The 14904-nt window shown below is 27.1% G+C and overlaps 2 protein-coding genes and 1 long non-coding RNA gene across 10 annotated transcripts; 2 read left to right on the top strand and 1 right to left on the bottom strand.

The window, feature by feature from the left end:
* The first annotated feature begins 79 nt into the window (after positions 1-79).
* Positions 80-4249, top strand: LOC132913641 (ADP-ribosylation factor-related protein 1). Its single transcript, XM_060972124.1, has 6 exons — positions 80-859; positions 2566-2827; positions 2901-3071; positions 3140-3221; positions 3298-3469; positions 4030-4249. Exons 2-6 carry the CDS (start codon positions 2735-2737, stop codon positions 4127-4129), a joined length of 618 nt encoding a protein of 205 aa, XP_060828107.1. The 5' UTR covers positions 80-859; positions 2566-2734; the 3' UTR covers positions 4130-4249.
* Positions 3337-14847, top strand: LOC132912947 (AP-1 complex subunit gamma-1). 8 transcript variants are annotated; one of them, XM_060970791.1, is made up of 16 exons: positions 3337-3469; positions 4663-4727; positions 7280-7341; positions 7863-8046; positions 8147-8293; positions 8383-8698; positions 9216-9233; positions 9890-10300; positions 10383-10613; positions 10701-10922; positions 11045-11172; positions 11276-11522; positions 11644-11899; positions 11975-12135; positions 12211-12303; positions 12395-14847. In XM_060970791.1, the coding sequence occupies exons 2-16, from the start codon at positions 4669-4671 to the stop codon at positions 12494-12496; spliced, it is 2637 nt and encodes an 878-aa protein (XP_060826774.1). In that variant the 5' UTR covers positions 3337-3469; positions 4663-4668; the 3' UTR covers positions 12497-14847. The 8 variants fall into 8 exon arrangements, with proteins under 8 accessions (XP_060826774.1, XP_060826783.1, XP_060826811.1 ...); XM_060970828.1 differs by lacking the exons at positions 3337-3469; positions 4663-4727 and adding exons at positions 5562-5683; positions 6805-6923 and having other exon boundaries at positions 7854-8046; XM_060970809.1 differs by lacking the exons at positions 3337-3469; positions 4663-4727 and adding exons at positions 5659-6170; positions 6805-6923 and having other exon boundaries at positions 7854-8046.
* Positions 5539-5879, bottom strand: LOC132913765 (uncharacterized). The gene is made up of 2 exons (XR_009659440.1): positions 5741-5879; positions 5539-5660 (listed from the first exon to the last, which is right to left on the bottom strand). It is a non-coding gene; the product is annotated as an uncharacterized LOC132913765 (long non-coding RNA).
* Positions 14848-14904: the final 57 nt, after the last annotated feature.

The following is a 14904-nucleotide window of genomic DNA, read 5'->3' on the forward strand; positions in this document are numbered from 1 at the left end:
GGGTTCAAGTGATTAGGATTTTGCATTTAACGCCATCCTGCAGTGAAAACAACAACTGTGATTGAAAGTAAAGAATATAAACTAAATCACTGGATTTACTCAACTGGGTTAAACTGAAATACTTTTCGTAATTTTTTACTGTTTATTTAAAATAAGTACATATATAGTCTCCCTAACGAGACGAGACAGTAAACGTAAACAAAACTTGACTACTATGATTGCAACTATTGGCTGGCGATTAGTAACATTTGAATGAGAAAGAGACAGAGGTAAACGAACCGGGCTATATTTGCATATTGGCGTTACACAGCAAATCCTAACCACTTGATTAAAACGCTTTATTGCGGATAAATTGAACAACATTTGCTGATCGCTAAGAATCTTACTCTTTCTACGGGAGTTTCCAAAACTGTATATAACTTGTATACAACACTAAGTATGAGTCATGACGTCAGTAATCCACTAACTATAATCACAAGTTGTGATTGTTGATCAACTGTCTGGCACCGTTATCACAATATAGTACTACATTTCCTCTCTGGTATTACATATTACATAGTACACAATAATAAGAAAGTATCTCCAAGTGAAATCAGTGATTTTAAATGTCTCAGAAATGATTAAGTTTTGAAAAATAGTTCAAATGTAGAAATTTAAAAAATTGTAACAGTTTCTCCTACATGGATCTTCTACATTTAATCACAGTAACAATTGCCACAATTGACGCAACAATAGCTATGTGGCTCACAAAAGCAACAGACACATGATGTACAATGACACAGTTATCTAGACAATCATAGCAGATATTGTTTATACTTCACTCGAGTCAGAATGAAATTCTATTTAGAAATATGAAATAGTAACTTGTACTTTATTTTTATGTATTTCTATTTAGGAAATTTCTATAGCTTTAAGAAAAAACAGTTCTGAAAAAAAACACTTATGGAACCTTTGCATTAAGTGTATTTGGACCAAATACATACTACTAAGAACTAGCCATAGCGGAGAACAAGTGGGTAGAAAAATTACTATGGAAACAAATATCTTTAAACTAAATTATTCTACATTAATGTTCCTTAAATATTGCTAATCTAAAAGAGGAACAGTAAAGAAAAGTAGCTTTGCAATGAAATAAAAATTCATCTATGTTTTTTGTATAAGATATATGTATCTTTCATAAAATAAATGTTATTTTGCAGATTATTATGACTTTAATCAGAACAATTTTTTATTATTAATACAAATATTTTATTTATATTATAATAATATTGTAACAATAATATAAAATCAATTATTACACAAGTAATAATTTTAATGAAAAATATTTTAGATAAAAGTTGGGTGGTTTCAAGGAAAACATAATTTGATGTGATTATTTTTTTTTTTATAAAAGAATGCATAGAGAACTCATGAAAGTTAAAATAGTTTTTTTCTGAGAAATAGAACTATATATCCTTTTTACACGTATCGATTTTGCGAAACATTCTACGTCAAAACCTATTAAGATACAACATTAAAGAAATCAATGATTAAATTAAAAAATGAAATATTTAATATAAAAATCTGAAATAATGCTCGAATTATTGATTTTGTTGATATTGCACTTGTATACTTTGCTACAGAACTTAACCTAAATATATCCAAAATTGTAGAAGTACAATATATAATGTCGAAAATATCTTTGCGAATTTGTCAAAGTCATGATATGACATAATTTTTGGCGTTATTTTTGAATAGTTTATAATTAAAAAGTCGCTTAGTTTCGAATTGTACATAATAGTACAACTCTTCAAGAATGGAGAAATGCCTCTGCCACTTGCTGTATGATTTCTTAAAATTGTAAAACTCAATTTTTATGAAGTTGTTTTTTTATGTGACAAATAGCTTTTTGCAAAAACTAATAAATGTTTGGGAACGAAATATGGTACACTTTTCAAGAATGATAAAAGCTACGTTTATATAAAGTTTCGACTTCGTATATTCAATTTTACATGAATAATTGACATTTGAAAAAAGTGCGTTTTTGAACAGTTTATATTTGCTTACGGCTCAACGAGCTAACCAATCTTAACGTTCGATATCTCATTTGATAGATATTTTTAATATCTACGACTTTTATTCTAAACTTTTTGTGGATCGATTATTACGTTTATTGTTACATGCAAAAAATCTGTTTTTAGCAACTTTGAAGATTGTTTACAGAATCTGTGCAAAAAATTTTGAATGGCAGATGTATAGGATCTGTTTCTGAAAATTTCAGATACGATTTTTTGCAAAATTTGGGCCATTTTGGGGCTAATTTGATTGAACTAGTAAAGTTTTAACTTGAAGATAAAAAATAAGATAAGAATATAAAAAATTAATGAAGTCATTGCATAAATATTTGAATGTGAATATAATAAGAAGTAACATAAAATAATAATGTTTTCTCACGTTATATGTTAACAGATAATTAAAATTATAAATATCTATTTTACAATATATATAGTTTGTATGTAAAAAATACATTCATATATATTGTGTAATTTATATCACATACACTTAGTAATGTGTACATTATTTCAGTATATTTGTTTTTATTAATCTCATTGTGGCTTCATACTACATATATATAAAATACATACATAGAACATATGATCTGCATGGACTACTATATATACATATATATTTTTTTCGAACATGATATGTAAACAACATGAAACATAAATTTTTTGATAATTAATCATACTTTGAAATGTACACACTTTTACATGGGTTGTACAAGTATCTTGTGCAAAAAGATGAATATTTTATATTAATATTAGGCCTCGATAATGCAGGGAAAACGGTGAGAAATTAAAAAGCTGTGTAATTGTGGTTAAGTAAACAAATTCGTTTCTAAATAGTTTTTGAATCCATAGACATATTTAGAGGCGGCGAAAACAAAATTTACAAAGAATTACAAAGGTATGAATCCTTGCAAAATTACAACAACCGTTGGTTTAAATATTGGAAAAATTGATATAGCTGGTGTTCGTTTTAATTTCTGGGATCTTGGTGGACAAGAGGAACTTCGATCACTGTGGGATAAGGTAACTGATAATTTGATATATACCTATTTATTTTATTGCAAGAAATTATATATATTTTATGTTTATAGTATTATGCAGAATCACATGCTGTCATTTATATAGTTGATTCATCAGATCGAGAAAAAATACCTGAATCTAAAGAAACTTTTGGTAAAGTTTGAAAAAAATAGAATATACATTGAATTATAATATTTTTTATTGGACAAATATTTATATTTTATTACAGATAGAGTTATATCGTCAGAACACTTAATAGGTGTACCACTTTTAGTCTTAGCTAATAAGCAGGATGTGCCTGATTGTATGGGTGTTAGAGAAGTAAAACCAATTTTTAATCAAAATGCACACCTAATAGGTAGAAGAGATTGTATGGTGATGCCTGTTTCTGCTTTGAATGGGTATGTAAATTTTTAGACTTATTTATTTTAATTTTGTTTTCTTTTATTGAAATTAAATTATATTATGTACTTATTTATATTAATATGATTTTATAAGTTACATATAATTGTTTTAAGTTTCTAGTGTAATGACATAAATAACTAATTGATAAATGAATAAAATATGAATTACAAAGAAAATTGCTTAAAAAGAATAATTATTTTAAGTTGAATGCAACAAATTTTATGTTAAGTAAAAAAAATACTTCATAACATGATGCCAATTTTCTATTTTAGTTGTAAATTGTTTATTTCTGTAATGATTTGCTAAAATTACAATTAAAATAGTAATTATTTTCTAATCTCTTAATCAATAGTATTTGTGTTTAAATATTATTTTTATACATATAATTACATAAGATTTAATGAAAATATAAAACATTTTTAATGTAAATAATAAATTATCAATTAAATTATACTATATAATTTTGAATATGTTACATTGATAAGATGGGCATGTTATGAAATTTATGAGTTATTTAAAACAATTATATCATATAATTATTTATACAATACAAAAGGGATGGCATAGATGAAGGAATTCACTGGCTCGTGGATTGTGTCAAGAGAAACAATGACGTTCGGCCCCCTCGTAATCAGAATGACAATTGTCTGTCCTAACAAGACATTCCTGATTTGTTTCATATAAGTTAATATATGAACAGTATTTTAATGTAAAAACTCTGTAAATTTACATTAGAAGCTACATTTTTACTAATAAACTTTGTTTTGTAATCTGTACTAATTGAATTACTTACTCTGTCAATTTATATTTACGATAACAGAATATTAATATCTCTTTTTACTTTGTAAAAGGTAGCTCTTTTTCATTTTATTTATTATTATTTAATTCATTGCTTTTTAATCTACTTTAATATCAGCTTTATTATCAATTGTTACATGATAATTATTACCAGTTGATATTTTAGTAGTTTTTATTCTTTATTTAGTATAATTAATGAGTTTCCCAATTACTCTGTTAACTGATCTGTATTACTGATATCAAGGTAGTTGAGATAAGAGATAATGCTAACACCTTATTTCCCCTTCTGTCATGTTGGTGATAAAAAGTCTTCAAAACTGTTACTTCAGTTGTATACTAGACAATATACGATTTATAATTTCAGTATTAAATGTTTGTGATAATCTTCTAGTGCACCATGTGGACATATTACGAATCTGAAGATTGGAGTGTTTTACCACCAGAATTGAATAGAAGGTGACGACTTTATTATCTCTAACATCTCATACAAAAATGAGTTCTAGATATATATGAATTATATATAATCACATATCTATTTATCACTTTAAACTATTTATATATATAATAAATGTTTATTTGTAACAAGCATGTGATATAAATTATTCCATAACATTAACAATGTATATAATTATATTATTAGAATTACTTTTATGAGAAATATCACAAAATTATATTTCATTGAAAAATTTATTTGATACAAATGAAATAACAAAAAATTATGTAATTTAATTTAATGAATATTTAATAGCAATCTGTACCAAACAAGTATTTTTATATTAGACATGCTAACATATTGTAGATATACATATGTATGTCACAATTTCATTATTTTTAATACAAATTGTGCAATGACGCTCAAATTATATATTAATATTTCATCATAAGAGTAAGAGAGGGAGAGAGAAAGAAAAAATTCTATTTTCAATGAGAAAATACGCATCACTAAAATTCTCAATAAAGACATCTTATCGGAACATAGGGGGAAAAATGGATCATAAACTTTCGATTGAACAAAACAGTACAAATTTCGCGCTTTAGAAATGAACATCATTTTTATTCACTACGTTGAGCAAAAGTGTAAATAAGAGAGTTGGAATTAACGGTACAAGTATAATGAAACAATTGGAATTTCGAAGAAGAATAATTGTTATATCCGTTCACTGATGTTTCAATCGTAAGGAATGTATATTGTAGAAAATGGTCACGATAACATTAACCAAAAAGCCACGGTATTATCAGGAACAACGTCAGTGAAAATGGGTAGCCATTTTGATTTTTGGTGTGCGAATACCGCGGACCATCGTGAAGAGTGTTTGTCGTGTGATAGGCTAAACGACTGTGGACGTTTAACTATGTCCATGATTTTTTTCCCAGTTGATTAACCCCTTACTGTGAATCAAACGTTTCGTACGGTACGTATTGTCAACGATATAAAGTCAAATTAGGAGCGAAATACTCGGAATGCAAACCGTATATGTAAACCGATACAGGCCGATATACCAGGTGCAGAATAGAGACTATGCAGAAGTGAGTGAGGGCGCACAACTCGCGCCCTAGGAGGCGAGGCATATCTCGCCGTATTTGTCATACGACGTTACGTGTAAAAGGTGGGCGATACGACGACGATAGATTCGACGGCGTCTTCGTGTCGTCTCATACGTACGCCGTGAAACGTCGTTTAGATATTTCCGGATCTCAAGTTTCCTGAAAACGACGTCCTTGACTGGTACTGTTTGACAGCTAGAAAACTAACCCTTGGTTCGATGCCCTTCAGTGCGAACGATCTTTTATATAACCGGTTTACACGTTTTACAATATGCTGTCGAGTTGTACGAGCGTACGACCGCGACGCGTTTTTATAGCACGTGAATTTCTGGTCGAATGACATTCAAAAACTAGGTAATATCCATTGCATGCATTGCACTCTTCTGATCGACTACTTAGATTTCGCCAGCGAAACCGGTTATTTTCTATTCATATGCACGTTTTATAACGCGTTTAAAATAGAATATTAAGTTTATGTTCTCTATTCAACAAAGAACCTGTATATTGTATTTGTTTTCATCTTTTATATACAAACTTTCAAGCTTTTATTGTATGTACCAAATTACTGATAAACTAAAATTGTAATACAAATAATATATTTGTATTTGTTTCAACATATAATATTTTTCAAATAATATTGCTCATAATTACTTTTATTTATCCCCTTTGTGAAAGATAATTAAGCAATTATAATGTATACAAAAACAATATATATGTTTACTTTTTATATTATGTGATATGTAAATACAATTTTATTTGGTTCTTATGTCGTATATTGTTATATTATAATTTTAATATATTTTTCATTTTGTACTATTTTTATATAATGATGGTTTTATTAAATTAATGATTAAAAATTTTTCAAGAAGAAAGATAGAGAACATCAACTTATTTATTTTATACTTCATTTTATACTTGTAGTTGTTTAAAGTTTTTGCAAATAATATTTTAAAATTGTCCATAATATTACGTGACCTTTTCTCAATAGGAAGGAAACTGTGTGTTCCATACTCATCTATACTTCATTTGTATTACTGAAGTTCGTCATATACATTTGAGAACATCATTGAGAACATCATTGAGAACTATGAATGCTTCAGAACACGGGTAATATATATTTTGTAACATTAAGTTAAATATTCATAATAATATCCCCTTATATAATGAAAAGATATGAAAATGTTATTAAATGTAAATTACTGCTAATCTTTTAGATCTTTTTCTAATACTATACTAATTTTAATACAGTTATTCTTAAGTTTTAATTAAAAGAACAATTTGTTATTGCAATGATAGAAAATATATTATTTCAATAGTCTTTTGTAATATTGCTTGAAAAAAACATTGTTCATTTGAAGCAAGTATAGAATAATTGGAATCGTATCATGAGTGTCATTGCACAACAAACAAAATGGTATGTAAATGGTTTGTGTGTGTAAATAGCATGGGTGTGTATATTGCAGGTTTAACCCAGCCTTTAATATGGCCTCCATAAAACAAGCATTTAATGAAGCAGTAGAAAGAGGTAAGAGAGTGCAATATTTATTTATAATAAATATATGATGAATACTTGTATTAGTTCTCATAGTATTTTGTAATTTATATGCTTATTATTAATTCTATATATTACATGCCTCAAACTTAAAAAATATCTCATGTTTTTATAATATTAACTTAAAATTCTAATTAAATAGGTGTCATAATTAACTTCATTGATCTAATTTGAATTGATTATCTTTAGTAATGAATGTAATTTAATTTTTCAATAAATAATAAGTAACATTAAAATATTTATCATGTTCTTTGAAAAAAATGAAGGGGTGTTATAAGAATAGAACATAAATTATTTAAAAAAAATATCATTGTTATAAAACTTTACTATTATATAATTTCCTCCTGTAGAATTAAATATTGCTCCATATCATTGCTTGTATTTCACATACAAAATAATTTTCTGCGATTATTATTCATAACTTGAGCATTTAACTCATTAAATCCTACTAACATTAAACTTGATAACATGTTATAATTTAAAAGTCTCAACAGTTAGAATGCCTGCACCAACTCGATTGAGGGATCTCATCAGACAAATAAGAGCTGCTAGAACTGCAGCAGAAGAAAGAACAGTTGTTAACAAGGAATGTGCTTATATTCGTTCAACATTCAGAGAAGAAGATAGTGTATGGAGATGTCGCAATATTGCGAAACTTTTATATATTCACATGCTTGGGTTTGTATTAAATGTTCTCTTTATATTCATTAATAAGTTTAACAATGTATATTTAATATTCTTTCTTTTATTAGAAATAAAATTTCAATTAATTTTGTAGATATCCAGCTCATTTTGGTCAACTAGAATGTCTAAAACTTATTGCATCCCCAAGGTTCACAGACAAACGAATTGGTTACTTAGGTGCAATGTTACTGCTAGATGAACGACAAGATGTTCATCTTTTAATTACAAATTGTTTAAAAAAGTAATAATTCGCTAAAATTATTTTAATATTTTTTAAAGATATGTATAATAGTGTATCTTAATATTTTAAACATTTAATTCCTTTTACAGTGATTTAAATAGCTCCACACAATTTGTTATTGGTTTGGCATTATGTACTTTGGGTGCAATTGCATCACCAGAAATGGCAAGGGATTTGGCATCTGAAGTTGAAAGGCTAATGAAGTCAGCAAATGCATATATTCGAAAAAAAGCAGCGCTTTGTGCATTCAGAATTATTAGACGTGTACCAGAGTTAATGGAAATGTTTCTACCTGCTACTCGTAGTTTAATTACAGAGAAAAACCATGGTGTATTAATTACAGGTGTCACACTTATTACAGAAATGTGTGAAAACAGTGTTGATACATTGAATCATTTTAAAAAGGTAAATTTTACATGTTTTAATAAGTAATAGAGGGATACTACATGAAAACTAGTAAAATACTTAGTTGTTTGTGACTAGTATTACAAACATTTTGTCATTGCATCAAAGAACATTATACATTATTTTTTTAATACAATTTAAGCTTTTATAATATTGTCATATCTAGTCTGCTAGTCCAATAGCTGCAAGCTAGATCGTAGTAACATTATCAGTTAACCAGAGCATTGAACTCATACTCCTAGTAAAAAATTTTTATATTGAAGCAAATTGAACATTTACTAAAAAAGATTATCGAAAAGAATGTGTAGTCCATAATTTTTCCTATATTTTATTAATAACAGTGCTATGACAAAGGACATAAATGTATCTGTTGATAAAACACAAATGTCTTAATATATATAAAATATTTCATTAAAAAGCTTCAAATGTGATTAATAATCTTAAATAAGTGTTATTTTTTAATAATTCTTTGCTCATAGCGATATTCATAATATAAGTATGGTTTTATCTTCTTTAGGAATGCGGCCATCGAGAGGTAAAAAGCATACGAGCATTTTTTATATTTTTGCATGTTATGCTTATTGTGGATATCATTTTTATCTTTTATTCTATGTAATTTTTATTGAAGATACTTGATTATTTATATTAAATGCTTTACTAATACAAAATCAATATAAAATAATGAAATATGAAAACACGTGCATGTATTTTAAAATTATAGTACATATAACATGAAATACCTTCAATAAATGCATATTTAATATTAATTGTATTTTTATAAATAACATTTTAATATTTTACTTTTTTATTGAACATATGTTTGTATAAGAATGTATTTTAATTATATGAAGCACAGTTATTGAATATCTTTTTAGTTATATTAGTTATATTATGGATGTTAAGATGTATCTGTTTGTGCACAAATAATGCAATATAATTGATGTTACTTTGTGATCTTTCTTAGCAGCTTATATCTAGTTGTTAAATATAATAATGTATATCTTTATTTTTGTATCTAGAATTAAATATTGCTTTTTGATAACTTCATAAAAATTTCTAATGGAACTATGCATTGTCATTCTATTATAATTTGTTTATTGATATATGTTTACAGATTTCTTGGTTAAACTTTGTTTACATAAAATTGTGCAAATAATATATTATTCAATAAAAATAATATTATTATTTCAGATTGTGCCAAATCTTGTGAGGATCTTAAAAAATTTGATATTAGCTGGATATTCTCCAGAACATGATGTATCTGGAGTATCTGACCCGTTTCTTCAAGTAAAAATATTACGTCTCCTTCGAATTTTGGGACGTAATGATATCGATGCATCCGAAGCAATGAACGATATACTTGCACAAGTTGCAACTAATACAGAAACTAGCAAAAATGTTGGAAACACTATATTATATGAAACTGTATTATCTATTATGGATATAAAATCAGAAAGTGGACTGAGAGTGTTAGCAGTGAATATATTAGGTCGATTTTTATTAAATAACGATAAGAACATCCGATATGTTGCTTTGAATACGTTATTAAAAACAGTTTATGTAGATACAAGTGCAGTACAAAGACATCGCTCAACAATCCTGGTAATGTTTATCATGTTATTTCATATCTTTATATTTGATATTATTATATTACTAAATATTTCTTTCATTTTTTGTTTCTCAGGAGTGTCTAAAAGACCCGGATGTATCGATTAGAAGACGAGCTATGGAGCTTAGTTTTGCACTTGTAAATTCAAACAATATTAGGAACATGATGAAAGAGTTATTACTTTTTTTGGAACGTGCTGATCCGGAATTTAAAGCGCAATGTAGTAGTAACATAGTAATGTCTGCCGAAAGATTTGCGCCAAATAAACGTTGGCATCTTGAAACGTTATTCAAAGTTCTTGTTGCTGTATGAAATTTATTACATTAATTTTACATATATTTCACTATTTATAGTTATTTTCAATCTTCATCATTGTAATTTTCTTGTTTCTAGGCTGGTAATTATGTTCGAGATGATGTAGTAGCATGCACCATTCAATTAATTTCAGAAACCCAATCACAGCAAAGTTATGCTGTCAGTGCATTGTGGAGAGCACTGGAAAAAGATACATCCGATAAGCAACCTTTGGCTCAAGTAGCAACATGGTGTATTGGTGAATATGGTGATTTATTACTATATGGACCACCATCAGAAGATATAGATACTCCTGTCAATGTACGTATGTTAGACACTATGTATATCTGTATATACTTATTCTCCATTTTTTATGATAAACTTAAGATTTTTAAAAAGTATTAAATAATTAATATATGTATATCTTTTTCTTCTATTATTAGTTAACAGAAGATGAAGTTATTGATGTTTATCAAAGGTTACTCTGGAGTCCACAAAATACAGTGGTCACGAAACAATATACATTATTATCTCTCACAAAACTTAGCACAAGATTTCAGAAGGGTAATGAGTAAGTATTGCTGAAAAATCTAATTATTACTGATATTATTATATTATTTTTTGCATTCATTTTCTTTAAATAATTATTTACGTAAGCCTTATATATATTTCAGAAAAATTCGTCAAATAATTGATACATTTGGAAGCAATTTACACATAGAATTGCAACAACGAGGTATCGAATTTTCACAGTTGTTCAGAAAATATGATCATTTACGGCCTGCATTACTTGAAAGAATGCCTCCTATGGAAACTGCTAGACCACAAGCTAATGGAATTATTGGTATGGTAAATGGTGAACCAGAACCAGAAGAAGATAAATCTTCAGTTTTGGAAGCGAGTACTCCACCATCTGATTCAGTAAGTTTGTATCGAACACTTTATAAAAATTATAATTTGAATTAAATAACCTGCACAGCAAAATATGTGAAATTTTTTTATATTTAATTAACAGAGTTTAATGTTTTTTACATTTTTCTAGAGTGCACTTCTAGATTTGCTGGGAACCACTGACTTAGGAATGACATCTTCTGTATCAAATAAAAGTCCACCTTCTAATTCAACAAATACAGTAAACAATAATGATCTTTTGGATTTACTTGGTAGTTTGGATTTAAGTGCACCTACATCTACATCTACACTGCCACAGGCACAAACGCCATTACAAATATTTAGTCCCACTAACACAACAAACTTTTTAGTGGATGGTTTGCTTAATTCATCATCAACTCAAAATGGTTTGTGTAACTTAATCAAATATTTATTTCTTACTGCTAATACTATACAAATCTCATTTTATTTTATAACTCTAGATACACTTTCTATGATAGTATTGGATAAAGCAGGACTTAAAATAACCTTCAAATTGGAAAGACCACCAGACATTGCTGATTTATTAATTATTAATATGTCAGCGCAAAATTCTGGAAGTGCTATACTCACTGATTTTCTGTTTCAAGCAGCAGTTCCTAAGGTAATAGTCAATTTCGTGTTACAGTTATTAAATATAAAGAATCATGGGGATTACTTTTTATGTATTATTATTTAGACATTCCAACTACAAATGTTGTCACCATCAAGCACAGTCATTCCTCCTTCTGGACAAGTTACTCAAGTATTGAAAGTTACAAATATCAACAAAGTAAGTTCGTATGACAGTATTCTATTTAAAAAATTTTACAGATATGTTTTGCTTTATTATTGATTACCCATACATATATTTTCTAATTTAGGTACCTCTAAGAATGAGATTACGTATATCTTACACTGGACCAACAGGACCAGTTTTGGAACAAACGGAAGTAAATAATTTTCCTTCCCTAACATTGCAGTGACAAGATATATTAAGGAAGACAATTGTACATATGCCTGTCTAAATAATTAATTGAGTCTTAAATAGACTGAAACCCAATTTCATCTTTTCATCAGATAAAATGAAAATATATTGGTAAAATGACACGTTTGGCAAAAACGTTTACCGATTGATTAATTTAATAATTCGTCAGAAATAATCATTGAATCTAATAAGATTCAAATCTATGATGAATTACATTTTTTTTTAACATACATCTGCAAATTTTGCATCTGCTCACAAGCTATATTTTATATTTATAGAAAACTGAGGACGTAATTTCTTGTAAGTATGATTTTTGCAAATATGCTTATAAATTGTTTTTACAATGTAACTGGTTTTACACTGTTGGTTATAATAACATAATAAAATATCTTTTAAATATTTAACAATTTATACAATAAATAACCATTTTTAGTATTTTTAAAACAAGTATTATTAATATATTGGTTACTTGCATTATAAAATAACTTTTTAACTATTATAAAATAGTTTTATAATTGATTTAAATTAGCGCTTGTTGAGCAGATGGTATGTTATTTATTTCGAAGTCTTTCAAAAATAGTAAAATTTATTATTATAATGAAATTATTAAATGTCAAAAAAAGAAAGGAATGTAAAATTTCTCTTGTACTATGCTGCATGTATTGTGAGATGTGTAAATATTTTCTCTAACTGAATAATAGACAGATAGAACAATATTACATGCAACACTGTTATTTGATCTGTTGGATTTCTAATCTTACAGCTTCTGATTTAGCGTATAATTTCTCGTATAGGATAGTTAAAATAAAAAATGCATACGAAAAAAAGAATACATAAGAGAAACTATTAAACTCACTTAATAATACTGATAAAAGGTGTTTGCCCCTAAAAATGTTGCTGCCCGATTATAAATGACAAGCACTTAAATCTCGTTGTAATAATTGATCTTTTCTACTATATTTGTAAGTAATAAACGGACGCGATTGCCTTGTAAATAATTAAATAATTACAGTAACATAGAAGTAATTAAATTCTTATTACGAGGAATGTAAAATGGGGTTCTTTACTACATATGTTTATGATACAATTGACATGTCAACAATTTATAGAGGAACATTGCTTCTTTCACGAAAAGTTTTTTTAAGTGAGAAGGGGGTTACACATAAATACATATACATGTAGCGTGTACGTTTGCTATACCCCATATTTACGTCTGTTATGGGTGGTGTTTATACTGTTTTGAATGTATTTGGAGTATATGATATCATTGGAGGGCTGAATTCTGGTTGTCAAATTATTTTATATATACATGTTCATTTATTAAATCACTTAAAATTATTAACAAATTTCTTTTCATAAAAAAATTAAATTCACATAAAACTTTAAATAATTTAAGCATCATGCACAAAATCTAAAATTATTATTATTGATAAACATTGTTTTGTAATACATAATTTCTGAAAAAAACATATATTTGAATATTCTTTGTGAACTAACTAAAAATAGAGTAAAAATTATGATATGAAGAAATATTTTTACATTCCTTTTATTATAGGATTTATTTAACTATGTAAAAATGTGTTAGATTCAATTTAAGAGAAGTTAAAAGATTTAATTCTTAATCTTAATTAAATGGATTTGAAAATTGTATGAGTGAATTGAACCCTTTGAAACAAAAATTCATATCTTTTTATACGTGTTATTTTTTCCTATATGAAGCAAATATTTGATGATGAATGTGCGTCTAAATCATGCGAAACAGTACACAATAAATTGCGTAAAAAGTAGCAATAGCAAATCTTACTTGCAAGTATTCACCTTTTTCAAGATTTTATGTAAATGAAGTTACGATACAGTTGTACTTAATTGTATTTAATTTACCTTATTCTAATAGTATTGTATGAACATGTAGATTTTTAAGCGCAATTAATTTTAGTATTATAAAACGTCTAGTACTTTGAATAACTAAGTTAACAAAATGTTCTTTTACTATTTCTTTTTCCTAAATTTCTTTTAAAGCATAATTATCATAACATACTAGTAAAAGTATATTATCAGTATAACTGTATGCATTTTAGCTCCGTCCCTTATATGTTGTGCGCTATGAATGCGGTGTATAATTCTAGAACAGGTGGGTGTGTTTCTGAGTGGCCTTGTCCTAAAGTCTGTGACACAGTGTCAGCCCTTCAGTGGGATGTACTCTGCCTACTTGTTCTCAATATTATATTAGTTTTATAAATATAAATATATATAAATCAACTGTGAGGATATTGAATAATGATAAAGATGCTGTATATATACTTTCTAGAGACTCAAGGTGTGAAAATAAAATGTATTTTTATTCCACTACTCTTTGAAAAATATTGTATTAATAGTTATTTAGTTATTTCTTTTATTTTTAGATTA

Source organism: Bombus pascuorum, chromosome 1 (genome assembly GCF_905332965.1).
Source record: "Bombus pascuorum chromosome 1, iyBomPasc1.1, whole genome shotgun sequence".
Classification (NCBI taxonomy): Eukaryota; Metazoa; Arthropoda; class Insecta; order Hymenoptera; family Apidae; genus Bombus; species Bombus pascuorum.

Excerpts from the sequence above, each read along its gene's own strand:
- LOC132913641 (XM_060972124.1), top strand. The coding sequence starts at position 2,735 with ATGTACACACTTTTACATGGGTTGTACAAGTATCTTGTGCAAAAAGAT. Across the intron at positions 2,828-2,900 it reads TCGATAATGCAGGGAAAACG|ACATATTTAGAGGCGGCGAA; the intron begins GTGAGAAATTAA and ends TTGAATCCATAG. Across the intron at positions 3,222-3,297 it reads TGAATCTAAAGAAACTTTTG|ATAGAGTTATATCGTCAGAA; the intron begins GTAAAGTTTGAA and ends ATTTTATTACAG.
- LOC132912947 (XM_060970791.1), top strand. The coding sequence starts at position 4,669 with ATGTGGACATATTACGAATCTGAAGATTGGAGTGTTTTACCACCAGAA. Across the intron at positions 10,614-10,700 it reads TATTCAAAGTTCTTGTTGCT|GCTGGTAATTATGTTCGAGA; the intron begins GTATGAAATTTA and ends TCTTGTTTCTAG. Across the intron at positions 11,900-11,974 it reads TTCATCATCAACTCAAAATG|ATACACTTTCTATGATAGTA; the intron begins GTTTGTGTAACT and ends TTATAACTCTAG.